This window comes from Trichomycterus rosablanca, chromosome 8 (assembly GCF_030014385.1).
Source record: "Trichomycterus rosablanca isolate fTriRos1 chromosome 8, fTriRos1.hap1, whole genome shotgun sequence".
NCBI lineage: Eukaryota > Metazoa > Chordata > Actinopteri > Siluriformes > Trichomycteridae > Trichomycterus > Trichomycterus rosablanca.
Genome location: NC_085995.1, coordinates 33,877,888 through 33,900,594, shown reverse-complemented (window position 1 = coordinate 33,900,594; position 22,707 = coordinate 33,877,888). Strand labels below are relative to the sequence as shown.

At 40.8% G+C, this 22,707-nt stretch overlaps 2 protein-coding genes across 4 annotated transcripts in view; one reads left to right on the top strand and one right to left on the bottom strand.

Moving 5' to 3' along the window:
- The window catches only part of cnot1 (CCR4-NOT transcription complex, subunit 1), a 33,833-nt gene extending 27,060 nt beyond the window's left edge, over positions 1-6,773 (top strand). For 2 of the 3 annotated variants that reach the window (XM_063000768.1, XM_063000767.1), the window contains exons 38-49: positions 339-508; positions 615-846; positions 982-1,230; positions 1,619-1,782; positions 2,321-2,438; positions 2,554-2,655; positions 2,806-2,979; positions 3,893-4,042; positions 4,199-4,379; positions 4,846-4,978; positions 5,613-5,747; positions 5,847-6,773. In XM_063000768.1, the coding sequence (XP_062856838.1) occupies positions 339-508; positions 615-846; positions 982-1,230; positions 1,619-1,782; positions 2,321-2,438; positions 2,554-2,655; positions 2,806-2,979; positions 3,893-4,042; positions 4,199-4,379; positions 4,846-4,978; positions 5,613-5,747; positions 5,847-5,925 (1,887 nt within the window). In that variant the 3' untranslated portion in view covers positions 5,926-6,773. Of the gene's footprint in view, positions 1-338; positions 509-614; positions 847-981; positions 1,231-1,618; positions 1,783-2,320; positions 2,439-2,553; positions 2,656-2,805; positions 2,980-3,892; positions 4,043-4,198; positions 4,380-4,845; positions 4,979-5,612; positions 5,748-5,846 lie in introns of those variants that run through there. The other variant, XM_063000769.1, reaches the window with a different exon arrangement.
- Positions 6,774-10,415: 3,642 nt separating this feature from the next.
- setd6 (SET domain containing 6, protein lysine methyltransferase) lies at positions 10,416-18,839 on the bottom strand. Its single transcript, XM_063000100.1, has 9 exons — positions 18,801-18,839; positions 18,585-18,677; positions 17,779-17,923; positions 17,564-17,705; positions 16,485-16,679; positions 14,813-14,933; positions 13,996-14,176; positions 11,195-11,337; positions 10,416-10,756 (listed from the first exon to the last, which is right to left on the bottom strand). Exons 1-9 carry the CDS (start codon positions 18,825-18,827, stop codon positions 10,421-10,423), a joined length of 1,383 nt encoding a protein of 460 aa, XP_062856170.1. The 5' UTR covers positions 18,828-18,839; the 3' UTR covers positions 10,416-10,420.
- Positions 18,840-22,707: the final 3,868 nt, after the last annotated feature.

The window sequence follows — 22,707 nt, the reverse complement described above, 5'->3', positions numbered from 1 at the left end:
CTGATCTGCAAAAAGTGGTTATTAACAATGTTATCCTGTCAGAGTCTGGTTTCACTAAGAAACACTTGGTGCAAGGCAGAATAACCCTCGATGGGGTGGCAATCCATTGCAGGGCTTCTGCCGGCCAATAGCAGCACTGAGATTCAAATCCAGAGACTGCACCATTTGAGGACTATAAAGTTGTTATTGAACATAAATATTCTGTTTCTTTATCCTTTTTGCATCTTTCATGCTTGCTTGTCCTATTTTTAAAACATGTCTGTGTATTATTATTATTATTGTTAGTTATTGCATTTTTTTTGCTATATTAAAATGTTCCTGCTTATTTTCCTTCCCAGTCGATGGAGAACGGCCTGCACTACATGGCGGTGGCGTTTGCTATGCAGCTGGTTAAGCTGCTGCTTGTGGATGAACGGAGTGTGAGCCACATTACAGAGGCAGATCTGTTCCACACCATCGAGACCCTCATGAGGACCTGTGCACACTCCAGAGCCAATGCACCTGAAGGGTAAGCACACACTTTTTGATTTGCTCTGCAGGTTAAGACATCATTATTAATATTAAAGCATGATATCCCGACCAGTGTCCATAACAAAGGTACACATGCTTTTCAGCCTGCCACAGCTGATGGATGTTGTCCGCTCTAACTACGAAGCCATGATTGACCGGCACCATGGAGGACCCAATTTTATGATGCATTCTGGGATTTCACAAGCTTCTGAATATGATGACCCTCCAGGCCTTCGTGAAAAAGCAGAGTATCTGCTAAGAGAGTGGGTCACTTTGTACCACTCTGCAGCTGCTGGCAGAGACAGTACCAAAGCCTTCTCTGCCTTTGTTGGCCAGGTTAGATAACATCACTGTTTGACCAGTCCACACTTTTATACTATACGTTTATTATTACACACCATTATTTTCTAACATTTGTATGTGGGTGGTTAAACTTTGCACTCGTTCTCTCATGCTTGTCTCAATACGCAGATGCATCAGCAAGGCATTCTGAAGACTGATGACCTCATCACTCGTTTCTTCCGCTTGTGCACAGAAATGTGCGTAGAGATCAGTTACCGTGCTCAGGCCGAACAGCAGCACAACCCAGCCGCCAGCGCATCGATTATCCGCTCCAAATGCTACCAAAACCTGGATGCTTTTGTGCGCCTCATTGCCCTGCTTGTCAAACATTCCGGAGAGGCCACGAACACAGTCACCAAGATCAACCTCCTAAATAAGGTCAGTGGAAAAGAATATCAGGTGACCTTTGCTTAGTGCGGTACATTACCCATAATACAAGGTCTATTTTTTTTTATTGTGTAGACTTGCCTCATTTGTTGGTTGGCTTTTTTTTTTAAAGCACCATAAGGCTGAATTCACAAAAGCGTTGTGTTAGTTAAAGCGTGTTGGGTTGACATGACGACCTGCAGCCAAATAGACCCATGTGCTTTGTGTAACATTGCATACCAGTAACACTATGTAACTCATGATCTAATTTGTAGCTTGTTAGTGGCAAACGTGTAATTCATTTTTGTGCTGTTTGTTTTGAAAAACAAAAATCCTACAAAATCAATCAGCCATGTGTTTATGGCTTGCCTTAAATGTCTTTTGGTGTGTGTGTGTGTAGGTCTTGGGCATTGTAGTGGGCGTGCTGATCCAGGATCATGATGTGCGGCAGACGGATTTCCAACAGTTGCCATACCACCGCATCTTCATTATGCTGCTGCTTGAACTCAACGCTCCAGAGCATGTACTGGAGACCATCAACTTCCAGACCCTCACAGCCTTCTGGTAACGCAAGCCTGATTCTAGAGTTAGAACTCGGTTTAACTAGTCTGGTGTTACACGTGTTCTGATTTTTGCGCCTTAGTCCAGACTCCCCACCCAACCCACCCATCCCCTCCTTGATGTCACGCAACAGTTAGGCTTTAGTCCTGACAAGCTCCTCAGTTCATATCAGCTAATACTTAAGTGGATTCCTGTGGATACTTGCTATAAAAAGAAAGTCCCCTCAAAAACCCCACTGTGTTCTACATGGTTTACTTTCAGATTACACTGCACAGAATTGAATACACTTCAATTCTCCTGATGCTTAGGGTTGACATTTAGGATGCATATGATTTGTTACACCAACATGGGGAAACGTTTCAGTGAACTGTTTGCAGTTATAGCGTCAGCAATCTTGTGTATCATTATCCTGTGTGCTTGTTGCCAGTAGTGCTGAAATCCGTCAGTAAAGCTAGAAATATTTTACAATTATTCTTTTTTAACACACTGTGGACGTAAAGCTAATTATTCTTTTTTTTTTTCTCTTTTTATTTAAATAAAGCAACACCTTTCACATCCTGAGGCCTACTAAAGCACCTGGTTTTGTATATGCCTGGCTGGAGCTCATCTCACACAGAATCTTTATTGCCAGAATGCTGGCACACACCCCACAGCAAAAGGTAGGCATTTGTTGAATATGCAAATTAACAGAATTATGAACTTTGCCAATTGTTTGAGCCTTGTTTCAATGATTGCATATTTATTTTTTTTGTTTTTTTTAATCGGTCTTTGCAGGGATGGCCCATGTATGCACAGCTGCTGATTGATCTGTTTAAGTATCTGGCCCCCTTCTTGAGAAATGTGGAGCTCAACAAACCTATGCAAATCCTCTATAAGGTATAATCTAAAGTTCCTCATACAACTTTTTTTGTCATGAAGCCTGTGGGTTCTCCCCCCAAGCCCAGTCCCACCCTGCCGAAATTGCTTTGATTTTTCTTTTATAGTCGTACTGTTTTGGCAATGCACATTCGGTCTGCTTTCCTTTAGGGCACCTTGCGAGTTCTTTTGGTCCTGCTGCACGATTTCCCAGAGTTCCTGTGCGACTATCACTATGGTTTCTGTGATGTGATCCCACCCAACTGCATTCAGCTGAGGAACCTGATCCTGAGTGCCTTTCCCCGCAACATGAGGCTTCCAGACCCCTTTACACCCAACCTTAAGGTACGAATGACTCCTTTCTTTAAAGACATGTTTGCACTAAACTCTGTGATAAACAAAGTGTTCATTTGCTTCAAACCTTTCACACCTAATCATGTTTGCAATTTTCACATTTTTAAATTGGAAGCAAATAGCTGATGATTAATCGAACAGTGATGTTTTTGTTATATATTGGTTAACCGGTTAATGTTCAGTTAAAAATGAAATTTCAGTTTATTTTTGACTGCTGAAGGAAGTAGAGCTTGTAAGTTTAGACTGTTGATTTGAGACTCTCTCACCCTTGGTGCACACGAGCCAGCTAGGTGTTTAAACACATTTAGAGATTAAGCGCTTGCCCCTTTAATCCATTTTTTATGCATTTATATTACTCAACCATTAACAGTGGAACTGTTGAACATTAGCACAAAGTAAAGCTGTTTTGTGTCAGTTTGGAGTCTGACTGCGTGTTAAACTCTGCACATGTGACTGTGTGTAAAACTGTGCTCATAACTATACCTTAATGAATAAAAAATTGGTGCATGTTGGACTATTATGAATCTAACTTAATGATATGAAAATTATGCCTCTGTTAAAAATGAGACATTGCAGTATGCATAATGATTTACATGTGCAACCTTGTATTAAAATACAGTTCATGAGAAATAAGTTCATTTTATATAAATCATAGCGTGGCGTCTTCTGTGGAGTAAATATCATGCATGGGGCAGTAAATAAATGCTGCATGGGGCAGAAGCAGGCCCAGCAGGTGATGGAGGGCACAGGTGCCAGTTAAGCTGCAGGAGCAATCCCTCCTTGCTCAGCAAGAAGGAAAAGCACCTCCTGTCTTCCTGTACCAGCTAAAACTTTATATGGTTACTTATTTCATGTTGGATATTCACTGTGCAATTCTATAAATGCTGTGTGTGTTTGCCCCCAGGTGGACATGCTTAGTGAGATAAACATTGCTCCCCGTATTCTTACCAACTTTACTGGTGAGATGCCCTCTCCGTTCAAGAAGGATCTGGACTCGTACCTAAAGACCCGCTCCCCAGTAACGTTCCTCTCAGAGTTGCGCAGCAATCTGCAGGTACTGAACCTCACTCCTGTTTCAGGGATTTTTGTATTTATTTTTTTTACTTCAACTGTAAGTGGTGGTGTTTTTAATGTTCGTTTAGTATTTAAACTTTTGTATTTACAATATAGTATAAGTAATGGGCGATTTGTTTTTGTCATGTTGCATCAGGTGTCCAATGAGCCAGGCAACCGTTACAACATCCAGTTGATCAATGCCCTGGTCCTGTATGTAGGCACACAGGCCATCGCCCACATTCACAACAAGGGCAGCACACCCTCCATGAGCACCATCACCCACTCAGCACACATGGACATCTTCCAGAATCTTGCTGTGGACCTGGACACTGAAGGTGAGGGACATGCATTATCGTGGTTTGATGTGCATATAACAGACGGCAGTAATTGTATCCTGATTTAAGGGTACAGACAGTAATCAGCATTTCTTTATTTAACATCACACATTTATACAAATTTGTATATTTGATATTTAAATTACCTAATCTGGTCGCATATTTATTTAATCAGAACGACAGCAGAATTGTTAATGAGGACTTTATGGCTTTGAGGCACTGCCTACTGTCGAAACGTTTTAACAGTGACCAATGAACTATGTTGCATTGTCATTCATGGTTAAAAAAGCACTCTGGGAAATACTGTATAAAACAGGTAGGGGAGCTCCACCCCTGACATTGGTCCAATTTTTTAATGACTTTTTCTTTAACAATTCATTGCTGAAAAAAGTAATAACCTCCTAACCACTTTTCCTCTAACAGAATTTAAGATTCCTTAAATTTTTCTCGTGTTTTTCCTCCTCAGGTCGCTATCTGTTCTTGAATGCAATAGCCAATCAGCTGCGCTATCCAAACAGCCACACGCACTACTTTAGCTGCACTATGCTCTACCTGTTTGCTGAGGCCAATGCAGAGGCGATTCAGGAGCAGATAACACGGTATGAGATGTGTACATTAAGCATGCCTGTTTGATATCTTAGACTTGGGTTTTTTTTCATGTCTGTCTAGACTTTGAGTTTCAGTAGATTCCATATGATTCTAATAGGACCAAGGTCCAGCTTAATTTTAGCCTGATTAATGCATGTTAGAAGTTTTGGAATAGCTCCTTGTGTAGTCTGGGCCTTTGAAAAATAAAGTTTTGGCTTTGCAGAAAGTGGATAAGATATATCATCAATTTACCAGCACAATTTCAAAATATCAGCCAGGATGGCTGAACCATCTAGTTGTGTCCAAGTTGTATTTAAAATTAGTATGCAATAATTTATTTAAGTTCTTTCTATGTAAGCAGATTTTTGTGGCATCATTTATTTTAAAACTTAGTTTGACATGGTCACGGTGGGCATGAGGCAGAAAAACTCTGCATAGGATACCAGTCCATTGCAAAGCGTTGGCCATTCCTTGTATTTCTGACATTACTGTTGATAAGTTGTAAACCTATGCAGTGGTTGGTGTGAACTAAACATGCCAGGCTTTTAAATAATATTTATTCAGTGATTTAAGTTCATCGTTTTTGGTGTCTCTAAGCACTCATGTACTTGTGCCCTAGTTCTAATTGCCTGTTGTTTGTTGCAGGGTTCTGCTGGAGAGGCTGATTGTGAACAGGCCGCACCCCTGGGGACTTCTCATCACTTTCATTGAGCTCATTAAGAACCCTGCCTTTAAGTTCTGGAGTCATGACTTTGTACACTGTGCGCCAGAGATTGAGAAGTGAGTAATTCCTTTTTCCTGTTTAACAGCATGATCCTAAAACCTGTTTATTTACGTGATCTGATTTCAAGAGTTGACCTCTATGGTTTTTTGTTACAGGCTGTTTCAGTCTGTGGCTCAGTGCTGCATGGGGCAGAAGCAGGCCCAGCAGGTGATGGAGGGCACAGGTGCCAGTTAAGCTGCAGGAGCAATCCCTCCTTGCGAGAAGGAAAAGCACCTCCTGTCTTCCTGTAGCCCTCCACCGAGGCCCTGCGCCCATCCAATTTGATCATCTTGACCAGCACTGGACCACCTTTTACCGGAACCTGGCCACACTAAAGAATATAGGGACATTATGATTTACGAGGGGGGCTGTTGCTGTTAAACGGTGTAAAAATGAACTTCAGTGTAAATATTCAGATAAGGGATGAGCATATTCTGCATTACTCCCCCCCTTGCTAGCCAAAGCTCAAATCTGACACATGAGCATGAACTCATGCTTTAAACATTTCTTTGTGTGGTACACACGGTCATGCTTTTTCTTGCTCTCCTGCTCATTTGAAATCCCTCTTCCACCACCCTGAATTTGAGATTTTATTTTATTTTTCTTGCCTTTAAGACTGATCTTTTTGGTTTGGAAGCTTTATGCTAGTGGCGTACTTCAGATTTTGTTTTAAAAGGAGAGCTGTGGGTGTGGAGAGGTGAGTGGCCAGACAGCTTCTGTTCTCGAGTGCAGTGGTGCTTTGGAGTCGCTAATTTGCACCGTTTTAAGACAATGGGTAGGAGGTTCTCCCTGGCACTTGTAAAATTGTGAAAATATTCAAAAAATTTGATGGTAATTTGAATCTTTCAAGTTTGTATAAAGATCCAAATTGCAGAACACAAAGGAGGACCAATACAGGCCATTTTGTAAGGATTTTGAATGTTTTGTAAATGTATTGGTCCGTGTGTTGAATTTTCTAGTACTTTCTAGTTGCCTTTAGTTCTTGCTACTTATTTCCTGTATGTATGCATTCTGTAGTTGCCGCATTAAAAACTTGAACAGCAGAGTGGTGCGTCTTTATTGATTGTTACAGCCGGAGTTGGTGATGCTGTTGTATCGTGGTGTTTTAGCTGTATTGTGGTTGCTAGTATAGTGCCAGCAATAGCTGTGACAAAAAAAGATTACATCAATGTGATATCCAGTTTTGGTAACGGGTTCAGATCAGCCATAGTAGCTGGATCTAATATTATAGAGAGGAAAAGGGTTCTGATACTGTGACACGTCTGTCTTAAAATCTCACCTCAAGGTGTAGAATTAGAGGCACTAAGCTGAAGCAGCAAGCGTCACTGACTTTGTGCGTTGGTTTCCTCCCACAATCCAAAGGTGAATTGGAGATATAAAATTGCCTACTAATGGTTGCATTCATGACAGGATGGGTTACTAAAGGTTACATGATTCATCAGTTCAAGTTTAATGTCAAACACAAAGTGTAAATGATGTTAAAATCTTAATCATTTACATGCTTTATTTAAAAAAAGCGTGTTAAATATTATTAAAGAGCTACAAAGCCACAGCAAGTGAATCCAGGTTTGGTACATGCATGACTGCTATTTATAATGCAACCCGGTCTCCCCGTTTCACAGCTCTGTAGTCACTAGCTGTGGTTTCCCCACAATGCTGAATGCGTGTTAAACGGTGAGAATCAGTTTCTGTCCAGCATTGTCTGTGCTTCTCTTGTAATTGTCATATAACTTCAACCAAGTGTTACAAATTATTACAAACTTCAGGTCTTTAAACTATTTAGTCTATATTCTCAACAAATTGGGGGTCCAATGTACAAAGAAATATGCAATAACTGGCCACAGACTGTGTAATAAAACATAATAGGCCTCTATCAACCACAAGTCCTTTTTAGCCTCGTTTAGCATCGGAGTAATTTTGTGTAAATGACATTACACTCAGTTATTACAGCAACTAATTTCTTAAAAATATATACTTTCCTCTGAAATTTGTAAAAACATAAATTCATTTCCAGAATTTCTTTTTTTTTTTAACCTTTGGGACAATTTACATAATTTCTGAACTACCTCACAAAAAGTTTCTTAAACGCTTATAGGCGGTAAATGGTTTGGTTTATTTTGAATCTCTCTGTCTAACCTCTTTGCCTCAGACTCCTCACAATGCATGTGAGGAGTGCCAGTTTAAATCGGCAGACTAGTCTAGTTAGACATTTGTTAATGTGGTTTATGTTTGAACACTGGACCTACTGTCATTATATATATCCATATTGAGATTTGTGGTTTAAACTGCGATCACAAGATACTTTGAAGCCACTTCCTGTGGTTTCGTTACACCGAGCTTTAACTAAAAAGTGAATAAAAGGTCAGAAACTGGTGACATTTACTTGAAGGAGCTGATAAAAATAGAGTTGCTTCTGAAATATCTTTGATATTTTTTTTACATAATTCATTTCATTTTTATATTACACCACTGTTTTATCTTGGTCAAGGTTGCAGTTTCCTGAAATGACTGGGCACAATGCATTAAAATACTGGAAAGACAGAACCCCAAACCATCACAGGGCTTTTCTCCCTGTTCACAGGTCAAGCTTTGTTACTTGCTACATCAGTTCACACCTTGGCCTTTGATGCAAAGCAGTTTCCAAATGACAATAATGCCTTAAATTCTAGCGTTGTAAAGTTCTCAGGTTGTTCTCTTAACCACTTCCACTTGTGACGATTGTTGCTCTTCTTTGGGCTGTTTGTCCTTGTATGACGTCTTTATAGACTTTGCTTTGTGCATGAGACAGTCATCTGGAACAAGGAAGGGCCTTCCTTAAACCGTTGCTGCAAAGTTTGCAAGCAGACAATTTCCTTAATATAATTGATTTATCACACCTGTCAGTAATTGTTGTGGCTAAGAAACACAAATTAAATAATTAGAATGGTTGTACCAATACTTTTGTCCATATACAGGGTGGGCCATTTATATGGATACACCTAAATAAAATGGGAATGGTTGGTGATATTAACTTCTTGTTTGTGGCACATTAGTATATGGGAGGGGGAAAACTTTTCAAGATGGGTGGTGACCATGGTGGCCATTTTGAAGTCTGCCATTTTGGATCCAACTTTAGTTTTTTCAATGGGAAGAGGGTCATGTGACACATCAAACTTATTGAGAATTTCACAAGAAAAACAATGGTGTGCTTTATTCTTTAACTTTATTCTTTCATGAGTTATTTACAAGTTTCTGACCACTTATAAAATGTGTTCAAAGTGCTGCCCATTGTGTTGGATTGTCAATGCAACCCTCTTCTCCCACTCTTCACACACTGCTAGCACAGGCTTCCAGTATCCGTATTTTCAGGTGCTGCACATCTCGTATCTTCACAGCATAGACAATTGCCTTCAGATGACCCCAAAGATAAAAGTCTAAGGGGGTCAGATCGGGAGACCTTGGGGGCCATTCAACTGGCCCACGACGACCAATCCACTTTCCAGGAAACTGTTCATCTAGGAATGCTCGGACCTGACACCCATAATGTGGTAGTGCACCATCTTGCTGGAAAAACTCAGGGAACGTGCCAGCTTCAGTGCATAAAGAGGGAAACACATCATCATGTAGCAATCTCAAATATCCAGTGGCCTTGAGGTTTCCATTGATGAAGAATGGCCCCACTATCTTTGTACCCCATATACCACACCATACCATCAATTTTTGTGTTCCAACAGTCTTGGAGGGATCTATCCAATGTGGGTTAGTGTCAGACCAATAGCGGTGGTTTTGTTTGTTAACTTCACCATTCACATAAAAGTTTGCCTCATCACTGAACAAAATGTTCTGTGTAAACTGAGGGTCCTGTTCCAATTTTTGTTTTGCCCATTCTGCAAATTCAGTGCGCCGATCTGGGTCATCCTCGTTGAGATGCTGCAGCAGCTGGAGTTTGTAAGGGTGCCATTTGTGAGTAGCTAATATCCGCCGAAGGGATGTTCGACTGATGCCACTCTCCAGTGACATGCGGCGAGTGCTACGCTGTGGGCTCTTGCTGAATGAAGCTAGGACAGCCACTGATGTTTCTTCATTAGTGACAGTTTTCATGCGTCCACATTTTGGCAAATCCAACACTGAACCAGTTTCACGAAACTTAACAAGCAGTTTGCTAACTGTAGCATGGGAGATGGGTGGTCTCGTAGGGTGTCTTGCATTGAAATCTGCTGCAATGACCCGGGTACTGCGTTCACCAGACATCAACACAATTTCTATCTGCTCCTCACGTGTTAACCTCTGCGACATGTCAATGGCTGTAAACAAAGAGAAGCTTGTAAATAACTCATGAAAGAATAAAGTTACTTCAAAATGGCCGCCATGGTCACCACCCATCTTGAAAAGTTTTCCCCCTCCCATATACTAATGTGCCACAAACAGGAAGTTAATATCACCAACCATTCCCATTTTATTTAGGTGTATTCATATAAATGGCCCACCCTGTGGTTTCTCACTCCTCTAATCCCCAGAACCCTACAGCTGTGAGGAATCATGCTTGATTACTTTACTTGTTGGTCACATTTACTTTTTATCACCGGTAATTAACTTCAGTCATGGTGATTGAAGTATGATCACTTACATGTAGGGTAAATTCAGGTTTTTTTTTGCAGAACCATTACTTTCAGTCCAGAGAAAACATTAAATTAAATAAGTTAGCTTATTGCTAAGCTGTACTGATGTGTGTGAGCTGCTGAAGGTGATGAATGATGCTCTTCTGGCCGAGTCGGACGTGCAGTGCTCTTCTCTCTCGGTCACTGAGTTTGGACAAAAGTTGTTGATTCTCGACCATCCTGAGATCAGATTTTATGTCCTCAGCGTACTGATTTAGCACGAGACCTGCAGCAGTGTTTAGCAGCTGCTTCCACTTTGGAGCCAGATATGGAATTCCCTCAAAACTCAGAGCCTGGGCCGCTTTAGATTCATCGTCCTCACCCTCGTCTTCCTCCCAGCCTTCATTCTCCTGGTACTCTTTAAATTCTTTTTCACTCATGCATAAGACCTGCAATAAAGAAGAATTGCCACCTCTAGTAAAACTGCATGTCTGGGTGACACTTGACTGAATTATACACTTGCACAAGAGTTTATGGACGCCCATAAATGTCAATCCTGTTTGCAAAAGGAGGTTATATGCAATAATACTGATAATACTTTACTGGTGCACCACTTTGAGCCCAGAACCTTGATTTTTAATATCTGGTCATTGTACACTATTTAAAATCACTTGAGAAGGTGTATTTACAGTTCAGCTGTTGCTGGCCAAAAACCACATAGGGTAAAAAAAAAAACACATGATCTATTGGTAATTATGTTAATTAATAATAAATGCTACTAAGTCTGGAGGAAAATGAAACCTGGGTCAGGATCTGGACCATGGTCTGCTCTTTGTTGGCCTCTGTACTAGAGCTTTATTTCCAGCCATGTGTTATTAGTGTAGTACCTTGAGCGTTATGTACAGCTCTGTATCTGTAAGTGAACCGTTCTTGCCAAAAACAAAGACGCCTTTCTCTGTCACCACCTCCATATCATGTAAAATCTTCCATTTCTTCTCTTGGAGGCGCTTCTCTGCCTCGCTCTGTGCACCTGTGGGAAACAGGACGGAAACAAAATCGAATACACAATGGCACAACGCTGTTAACTCAATATAAATGTATGTTTTAAATAATAAAGATGCACCTATTACATTTATTAGCCCTTTAAATTCTGTGGTTAAGGTATTAGACTAGTAATCAGAAGGTTGCTGGTTCAAGCCCCTGAAGCAGTGCCCTTAACCTTAAACATCTGCTTGGATTGTATTTGGTCACAACTTTAAGTCACTTTGGACAAAAGCATCTGCTAAATGCAGTAAATGTAAATATCTTTCCCATTATATATGCAAACTGGAAAAAACTTTCATATCCTTCTGTAGGCAGTTGTAGCCTAGCAGATAAGGTACTGGATTAGTAATCAAAAGGTCACTGGTTCAAGCCCTACCACTGCAAGGTTGCCACTGTTAGGCCCTTAAGCAAGGCCATTAACCTTCAATTGCTTAGACAATATATACGGTCACAGTACTGTAAGTCACTTTGGGTAAAAGCATCTGCAAAATGCTGAAAATGTAAATAAATTAGGGCTGTCGAAGTTAACGCGATAATAACGCATTAACGCGATTTCAATTTAACGCGATTAAAAATAATAGTGCCGTTAACGCAAATTCTAGTTAATGTTGAGACTTGACTGGTAGAACTACAACGCTCGGTTACATTATGTTAACATTATGTTAAAACAAACGTTTTAATGTCGGACTTGCCACCGTTTTTCATTTGCGGTTTGTTAGCATAATGTAACCGAGCGTTGTAGTGATGCACTTATAAAGAAATAAATACACGCTATATTCACAAGTTGTCGGGAGCAGAACACTTTTATTAACTTATTCTGTTAAGGTACCAAATACCGGAAAGCTGAGTCAAGCACGTTAGTCCATGCACTATGGAAGCCCCAAAGGGTCAAAACACACTCACTTCGTGTAGAAACGGCCATCAAACCATTGTCACAATACAACCACAGAAAAGTCTGTTACAATAACTACGCCTTATCCCACCTAAAGCACCGCTGATCTACAATGTTTGCTGATGGAGAAATTCTAAACTACAATCTGACATTTACTGCCTAGTATGTGAGTGAATAAAACTCCCTTACAGTTTTCTCTTGTCCCAGCAGTTTTTAACATCAGTACATTTAGCATAAAATGTGTTCACCATTTTAATTGTAACATTTCACATAAAAATCCTTGTTTTCTATAACATTTACACAGATTTTTTTTAATGCGATTAACTATATGAAATTCTGAGATTAATCGCGATTAAAAATTTTAATCGTTTGACAGCCCTAAAATAAATGTAAATCTCATAATAACAAGTCAGTCCTACTGCTGGAAACCACACAGCATCCAGCACTGTGGCTGTGTGCCTGCTGTCTAAACCTCACCAGTTTTTTTCACTGTGTTTTTAATAGTCAATCAGTGATTTACTTAATCGTATCTAAACGTTTTAGAATATACCATAATAACCACAGTTTTATGTCAACAACACTGAAGTTATTAGACATGAGTAAGTAAAAAAACTAGGGGATATTTTAGTCTCAGAGTTTCAATTTACATTATCAATCAGCCACTTATTTCCTCCAGAAAGCAAACATACACACAACATAATAACTGATTTCATTAAGATTATTTCAGCACAAAGCTAACAGGCTGTGTAGAAAATTAAAACCGCACCCCTAAAGTCTGTATTAGGCAGGTGGAAATTAGGAAGCAGGTGGTTAAAAAGTGCTAAGCTACTATCTACATTGCTCACAGGCAGAGAAGTCATTAGACCCAATTTACTATAAATGTGGCTTTGCCCCGCTAAAATCACGGCAGTAAAAAGCCAAAAAGAGTCATTAAAGCTTCCTGTTTCATCCTGGATTGCTGAGCAGAACTACAGCAGTCAAGGTTTTGAAAACTCATAATCATAGCTACATGTTTTAACTAGTCGCTTACATAAGGACAGTGGTAGCCTAGTAGGTAGAGCTTTGGGCTATCAATCGAAAGGTTAAGAGTTCGAATGCACTCTGACCCCAGCTCCCAAACAAGCTGGGATATGAAGAAAAAGCATTTCATTTTAATGTATTTATGACAAATAAAGGCATTTATTTAAGAAATGCATTCTTCTTATATGACACAATGTCATTTTTTAGGAACTGCTGAAGGTAGCTAAACACCATTGTTTTCATTTTCAGTGTCCAATCTTTATTTAAGAAAGAGCACAATAACATTTCTTCAGTGATACATAGTTTATTTTTCACCCATGGCAGAGTAACACAGGCTTTTGACCTGATACCCCTTACACTGATTGGCAAGCAGAGAGGTTCAGCTATGTCTTTGTTCACATCAGTTAATTATTGATCATTATTGTACAAGTCTACGCCTGCTTTGTACAGAGGTGAAAAACTGAGACTTTGTCTGTATAATATAAAACTTCTGCACTGTGCTGAATCATCCGACTGGAATTGCTTTGTAATCAGTATCAGCATCTACAAGGTTCATCCATTTAGTTTATTACTAAGAAAAAACTTTTATCCCAAACAAGAAATCAGGCCACATTTTAATTGATGCTGCATTTCTACTGTTTGTTTTTACATTCAGTCTTATATGCCATAGCTTTGTTTTTTTCTTGTATTTGCTTTTGTGCTCCAGTTGATTGTGCTGGTGTGAAACGGTACCTTGAACAGCTGCTTTGTACACAATGTCCATGTTCATATCTGCCGTATCGTTGGAGTTGGTGGGAAAAGGTTCAGTGAAACCGTACATGTGTAGTAGCTGCCAGTTAGCCATCTGACCGTACGTGTTAAAGATCTCCTCACCCTTCCTGATGGGCCGCACTGCCACCATTTTTAGACGCTCCTGCAGCAGAGAGGGAGAACGGAAAACAGCATTCTAAGCATTTTGCATAAATTAACTCTCAAAACTGTTTTGTAACGAAATTTCTAACCAAAATTGTATTTTCTACTTCAATAATAGGAGTAACAGTAGTAATACAAATTATTTTCAGATGCTCACTAGCGCGCTTCATATTAAATTTATTTCCTCAACCGACAGCTCGGTTGCATATAATTAGGTTAATTCATTGTGTGTGGCCGTCACTTCACACTCCACAAACTGGCTGGCTGGTTGGCTTCAGTAAGTTCAAACCAGAGACCAATTCTCTTACAAGGCAGTCCAACTAAAACAAAACTCACTCAAGTGGTGAACAAAACGGTTTCTGCTATGTTGAACTCAAATTCCATTAGAACCCCAATTTTAGGGCCTGATTGGGAAAATCTTTATCCAATAGAACTAACAATTTTGACTGAGCCTGCCTTAGGGGCCCAACAGTGGCGACTTGGCAGTGGTAGGGCTTGAACCAGCCTGGATCTGATCATTAGTCCAGTCACCACTGCCCGTAAGCAAGTATTGGTGGACGAATCAGATAATTTGGGTCACTGTATTGGCGGGTTTCAGGAAGTTTTAGTAGAAAATACTGGTGTTCATCAGGCTTACTGGTGTGTATTCTAAATTGGCGTTGTGGTTGGACACATGGTTGAGCATGTCTGCCATTGGCACCATCATAGGAGGGTTCGGCTCTTCATCCTCTTCCTCATCCTCCACTGGCTCCTGAAAGCTAAAACCAATAAATATATAAATTATTATTAATATTAATAATACATCTCACATATCAAAATGTTTTTGGTCAAGAAAGCCTCAGTTGATGTTCCAGTTCATTCCAAAGCTGTTCAGTGGGGCACAAGAGCTTTTCTTCATGTCATAATAGAGCTTGCTTTGTGCACAGGGGTCACAGTCATGCTGAAACAGGAAAGGGCATTTCCTAAACTCACTGGAAGCATATAAAGTTGGAAGCATTTAATTTCCCTTATATATTTAACCTATCAGCAACTGCTGTCTCATCTATGCTTACTGTATAATGAAGTCAGCTACCTAACTTATCAATATTATTTTCCTTCCAAGATAACACGGGCAGACACAACGATGACAATGCCAGCAATCAGGCTGAATTTGTGAAAAAGTGGTTAAGGGAGCATGAAGAACCACTTTCACACATGAATTGGTCACCTTATGAGTCCTGACCTTAACCCCAGTAAAACTATTTGGAATGCACTGAAGAAGACTTTGCCAGTACAAGATCTATAACAATAAATTAATCCAACTCTGGATGGAAATAAATGTTGTGAAATTTTATAAGATTGCTAAAACAATTCCACACTCAGCAATTAATAATAATAATAATAATAATAATAAGTTATACTTATATAGCGCCTTTAACCATGCTCAAGGACGCTCTACAACAACAACAGAAACAAACAAAAACCTATGAAAAATGCTCAGTGAAGAGATGTGTTTTAAGCAAAGATTTGAAAAGAGCGGAGAGTAGGAGGGAGGGAATTCCAGAGGTGAGGGGTGGCACAGCTGAATGAACGGCCACCCATAGTAGCCCGCTTGAACCTGGGTACAGCCAATAGATTGGAGCCAGAGGACCTAAGATTGCGGGAGGAAGAGTGGTAAGTGAGTAAGTCGGCTAAGTATACCGGGGCCAGGCCATGTACTGCTTTAAAAGTGAGTAGGAGTATTTTATATTTAATCCTCACGGAGGTGGGTAACCAGAGCAGTTTAGCCAAGACAGGTGTAATATGGTCAAATTTTTTGGAAAAGGTCAGGATCTGAGCAGCATCATTTTGGATGCGTTGAAGGGGACGGAGGGTTTTGGCAGGTAGCCCATATAAAATTGAATTGCAGTAGTCAAGCCGCAAGGTGACTAGAGCATGAATCAGAGTCTCAGCAGAGTCTTGCGAAAGCAAAGGACGTAGGCGAGAGATATTGCGTAAGTGAAAATATGCGGATTTGGAAATATGCGGATTTGGTAGATGGTGAAGAGGAGGGGTCCAAGGACTGATCCCTGTGGAACACCTTGTAGAACCTGAACGGTAGCAGATGAGTGGTGACCAATACGAACAAATTGACACCTGCCGGTGAGATATGACTTAAACCAGGAGAGAGCTGAATCCATGAGACCAATCTCAGACAGACGTGCCAATAGAATGCACAATTACCAATTAAAACTAAAGACCGTAAACAAAATATTAGCATGTGTGATTTTGTTATTTGGGTGTGACAATATACATATACTTTAACAAGCAGCTTTGGAGCCCTGGCTGACCTGTAGGCCATGATGAAAGCTACAAGACTCTGGTAGAGCTGTAGCGAGTGACGTTCTGGGTCCCACAAGTCAGGGTGTGAGCGCATGAAGGGCAAAACTATATTGTTATATTCCTTCTGAATGTTGGCCAGGTCTGTTTCCACTGCTTCAGGAATAGATGTTCCCTTCAACAGCTTCTCTCGCTCCTCCTTGGACCTACACAATAGATTAATCAGACAACTTTCAGTCACAGTGTAAGTGCCACTATCAAACATTAATGTAGTTATAAACAAAACAGTATGTAGTTTAAGTATGAACATAATTCATTTACTCATGTAATTTTCCCACCACTTTATCCTGGTCAGGGTTGCTATGCATCCAACTTCCTTTGAATTACTGGGCGCCAATGCATCACATGGCCTCGTCACCCTCCCCTTCCCCAGACACAGCCAATCATGTCTGTATATAGACACCGAACTGACCGAAAGCACCGCTGTCAAAGCCTCAACATGAACGTATGTTTTTTTTTTTCTATTTTATTTATGCATTTATTCCCATTTTCTCCCAATTTAGCGTAGTCAGTTTGTCTTCCGCTGCTGGGGGATCCCTGACTGAGGTGGGTACATTGCTGCTCACACCTCCTCTGACCCGCTTGCAGCCCTTAGCATTCTATCTGCCAATTAGGGTCCTTACACAGCGTTTGAAGACCCCACCCACATAGTCCGGTCACCCCACCCACATAGTCCGGTCATCCCGCCCTAGCTGCAGGCACTGCCAACTATGCTCGCTAGATGACACCCAGCCGACCGGTGGCCCAGCCGAGTTCAGAATCTCAGCGCTGGTGCGCTAGCGGAATATCCCGCTGCACCACCTGGGCGCCTCGCATGAACATATGTTTAAAAAAACTAAACTGACCACTGGAAACCCAACTTAAAAGTGCATATGTGTCAAAATGGCATTTAAATAAATGAGTTCTAAATAATGCTACAAATAAACAAGAAAAAACAGTTATGCAAATTGCACCTGGTTAAAGTACTCAAATCTTACATGTTCTGCTAATAAATTCGAGTTAATTGCTGTATTTGAATTTAAGCATTTACCAGAACATGGGGTGGTCTAATTCCCTAAAATCAGGCCAGAGGGAAAGATAAGGCTTCCACTGCGACTCTGGAGAAGTGTACTCATACATCAGCGCTAGAAGGAGAGGAACCCAGCCAGACGTGCTCTCCAAAGAGCTCTTTCCTAAAAACAAGGCAGCTTAAGAACCCACGTCTATTAATTTAAACATGACAAAACATAATGTCCACATATCTACCTTCTACAAGGACTTTTTTGATTTTGGAAGTTTCTGGATGCAGAAGAGCGGATCTGGGTATGGAGAATAGGACGTGACCCTCTTCTATGTCCTCTTTAGCGAGCATGCCATAGTCTGCAACTGTGTCCTTTTTACTTAAGTACACCTGAACCAACAGATCAAGATTCATTTTATGTAACAACTTTTCATGTAATCCAGTACTAATTGTAAATGTTGCTGTGTCCCACCCACTTTATCAGCTACACTACAATACCAACCCCGCAACACTCATATATTCTTTTACTTCATCTTTAGGAATTACTTAATCTGGATCAGGGTCCCAGAGGGTCCAGACCCTGCTCAGAACTACTGGGTGCAGGGCATCATTTATCATAGTGCATCACACTCTCTCATGCACAAACTGGAATACCTGGAAGAATTTATGGTTAGATTCATGACAGAACAGGTAGTTACTGGTTACACAAGATTCATCAGTTCAAGTCTTAAGTGTCAAACACAGTCATGGACAATTTTGTATCTCCAGTTAACCTGACTGCATGTCTTTGGACTGTGGGAGGAAACCGGAGCTCCCGGACGAAACCGACACAGACACGGGGAGAACATGCAAACTCTACACAGAAGGGACCTGGACCTCCACCTGGGAATCGAACCCAAAAGCTTCTTGCTGTGAGGTAACAGTGCTACCCACCATGCTGCCCACCTGGACGAAAACCCACGTGGACATGGAAGGAACATGCCAAACTCCACAAACAGTATATCATTCTCCAAGCCAGTCTTTTAGTCAGTGAAAGTGCTGAATGACTTGCCTTGTTGGAGAGAATCAGATTCACTTGGTCACACCAGAGTAAGAAGTTCTGGAGAGGTTCATCCACACTGCTGTCTGATCCTGCATCTTCTATCTGTAATCATACATCTGTTTTAACACAGAGCACTTAAACAGCACTACCACCAGGTTTAGTACATAAACATCTTTAGTTCTTTTAGTTCTAGTACTGATCACTAGCAGTTTAGTGTGGGTTTACCTTTGCTTTCTTCGCTTCTGTAGCCATGTAAATATTAATAATGACTAAATGTTCCGGACTGTAGATAATAATGATTATATTTATTATATTTAAACAGTACAATTAACTAAAGCAGGTACTGAGAGACAACAGCACATTTGCTTCGCCATGTGTTCCATGGGTCACGTGGCTTAAAGCCACGCCCATTTTACTAATGTCAAAATAAAAGTCAAGATTCCGCCTTCTGAAACTGAGTGGTTGGCGACACACTGCACTTATCTATAGATGGATGGATGGATGGATGGATAAATGTATGTATGGATGGGTGTATGGATGGATAGATAAATGTATGTATGTATGTATGGATAGATAGATAAATGTACAGTGTATCACAAAAGTGAGTACACCCCTCACATTTCTGCAGATATTTAAGTATATCTTTTCATGGGACAACACTGACAAAATGACACTTTGACACAATGAAAAGTAGTCTGTGTGCAGCTTATATAACAGTGTAAATTTATTCTTCCCTCAAAATAACTCAATATACAGCCATTAATGTCTAAACCACTGGCAACAAAAGTGAGTACACCCCTTAGTGAAAGTTCCTGAAGTGTCAATATTTTGTGTGGCCACCATTATTTCCCAGAACTGCCTTAACTCTCCTGGGCATGGAGTTTACCAGAGCTTCACAGGTTGCCACTGGAATGCTTTTCCACTCCTCCATGACGACATCACGGAGCTGGCGGATATTCGAGACTTTGCGCTCCTCCACCTTCCGCTTGAGGATGCCCCAAAGATGTTCTATTGGGTTTAGGTCTGGAGACATGCTTGGCCAGTCCATCACCTTTACCCTCAGCCTCTTCAATAAAGCAGTGGTCGTCTTAGAGGTGTGTTTGGGGTCATTATCATGCTGGAACACTGCCCTGCGACCCAGTTTCCGGAGGGAGGGGATCATGCTCTGCTCAGTATTTCACAGTACATATTGGAGTTCATGTGTCCTTCAATGAAATGTAACTCCCCAACACCTGCTGCACTCATGCAGCCCCAGACCATGGCATTCCCACCACCATGCTTGACTGTAGGCATGACACACTTATCTTTGTACTCCTCACCTGATTGCCGCCACACATGCTTGAGACCATCTGAACCAAACAAATTAATCTTGGTCTCATCAGACCATAGGACATGGTTCCAGTAATCCATGTCCTTTGTTGACATGTCTTCAGCAAACTGTTTGCGGGCTTTCTTGTGTAGAGACTTCAGAAGAGGCTTCCTTCTGGGGTGACAGCCATGCAGACCAATTTAATGTAGTGTGCGGCGTATGGTCTGAGCACTGACAGGCTGACCCCCCACCTTTTCAATCTCTGCAGCAATGCTGACAGCACTCCTGCGCCTATCTTTCAAAGACAGCAGTTGGATGTGACGCTGAGCACGTGCACTCAGCTTCTTTGGACGACCAACGCGAGGTCTGTTCTGAGTGGACCCTGCTCTTTTAAAACGCTGGATGATCTTGGCCACTATGCTGCAGCTCAGTTTCAGGGTGTTGGCAATCTTCTTGTAGCCTTGGCCATCTTCATGTAGCGCAACAATTCGTCTTTTAAGATCCTCAGAGAGTTCTTTGCCATGAGGTGCCATGTTGGAACTTTCAGTGACCAGTATGAGAGAGTGTGAGCGCTGTACTACTAAATTGAACACACCTGCTCCCTATGCACACCTGAGACCTAGTAACACTAACAAATCACATGACATTTTGGAGGGAAAATGACAAGCAGTGCTCAATTTGGACATTTAGGGGTGTAGTCTCTTAGGGGTGTACTCACTTTTGTTGCCGGTGGTTTAGACATTAATGGCTGTATATTGAGTTATTTTGAGGGAAGAATAAATTTACACTGTTATATAAGCTGCACACAGACTACTTTTCATTGTGTCAAAGTGTCATTTTGTCAGTGTTGTCCCATGAAAAGATATACTTAAATATCTGCAGAAATGTGAGGGGTGTACTCACTTTTGTGATACACTGTATGTATGTATGGATAGATAAATGTATGTATGTATGGATCAGTGGCGATTTCTCTAAGACTGCAAGGGAAACTCAGCTTCCCCTAAAATGTCAAAAATTAAATGGTCAAATATGTACAGTTGTGTTAACATTTCATTGACTACAAATGTGTTAGAACACGTTCATCTCGAAGACGAGTTCGTTCAGAATCAGCTACTTATCACAAATCGACTCGATTTTGTTAACTTCTCATACATTCTCGGAGCATCAATGCATTTGCCCATAGAAGCTGAGCGTCTATTCACTTCAACGGGACTGCATGGAACGTTTTTTTTCATTGCTTCGAAACTCGCCGGTTATTGGATAAATGCCACGATTTCGTCCCGCCCCCGGACGCTGAGCGTCTCTGGGGGTGAATGGAGCTGTGGGCGGGTCTGGACGCTGAGCTTCTGCAAGATGATTGGAGGATCAGTCGAAAGGCTGAATACCGTTTTGATTGACAGCTATTTTGAGATCTACACCGTCAGTTAATCACTGGGAGCTTCAGTCCCATCGCGGATTTTGCGAGTGAAGTTGAAAGACAAACTGCAACCCATTTCAGGGCATTTTCTTGAAAAGGAACGGAGGGCAGAATTTATGTATAAATAAATTGACAAATTTTATGATGTAAGCCGACAATGAGCTTCCCCTCTTTGAAAGACCAGCAGCCGCCACTGGTATGGATGGATGGATAGATAGATAAATGTATGTATGTATGTATGTATGGATGGATAGATAAATGGATGGAGGGAGGGAGGGAGGGAGGGAGGGATGGATGGATGGATGGATGGATAGATAAAGGGAGGGATGGATGGATGGATGGATGGATGGATGGATGGATGGATGGATGGATGGATGGATGGATGGATGGATGGATGGATGGATGGATGGATGGATGGATGGATAGATAGATAGATAGATAGATAGATAGATAGATAGATAGATAGATAGATAGATAGATAGATAGATAGATAGATAGATAGATAGATAGATGGATGGATGGATGGATGGATGGATGGATGGATGGATAAATATATGTATGTATGTATGTATGTATGTATGGATGGAAGGATGTATGGAGGGATGGATGGATGGATAAATGGATGTATGGATGTATGGATGGAAAGGTAGATGGATAGATGTATGTATGTATGAATGGATAGATGTATGGATGGATGGATGGATGGATGGATAAATATATGTATGTATGTATGTATGTATGTATGTATGGAAGGATGTATAGAGGGATGGATGGATGGATAAATGTATGGATGGATGGATGGATGGAAAGGTAGATGGATAGATGTATGTATGTATGAATGGATAGATGGATAGATGTATGGATGTATGAATGGATAGATGGATAGATGTATGGATGTATGAATGGATAGATGGATGGATGGATGAATGGCTTTAAATTTGTGATTCCCCATTTTGTGTTTGTCTCCATTGTTAAGTTACCCATATTGCACCTAAGTACCCGTGCTATTTGGGTTACTCTTTTTAACCAAAACAGTGGGCTGAATGGGTGGAGACTGTTGAGTGGTCACAGGTGAGACAATAAAGTGCCATATTTTAAACCCAACCACAGTAGACTTTTATTAAAGTGTTGCAGTGACAAAAAATAAAAAGTTTAAAAAATGAAATGCAGCAGGACAAAGCAAATATCAGTTGCATTGTTGCTGCTATTGCTATTGTTTACAGTTACCTGGGTTTGTTGTCAGCGTCTCACCTTTATGCGACCCTGACCAGGATAAAGAGTTTGATGACAGTGAAAGGAAATGGACTGTGACTCTGAGTTAGAACACAGTGGCAGTAATGCTGCAGTGGATTGAGTAATATTGTTAATGTGAATGTAAATCGTGTATGGTTAAAATAAACAGACTA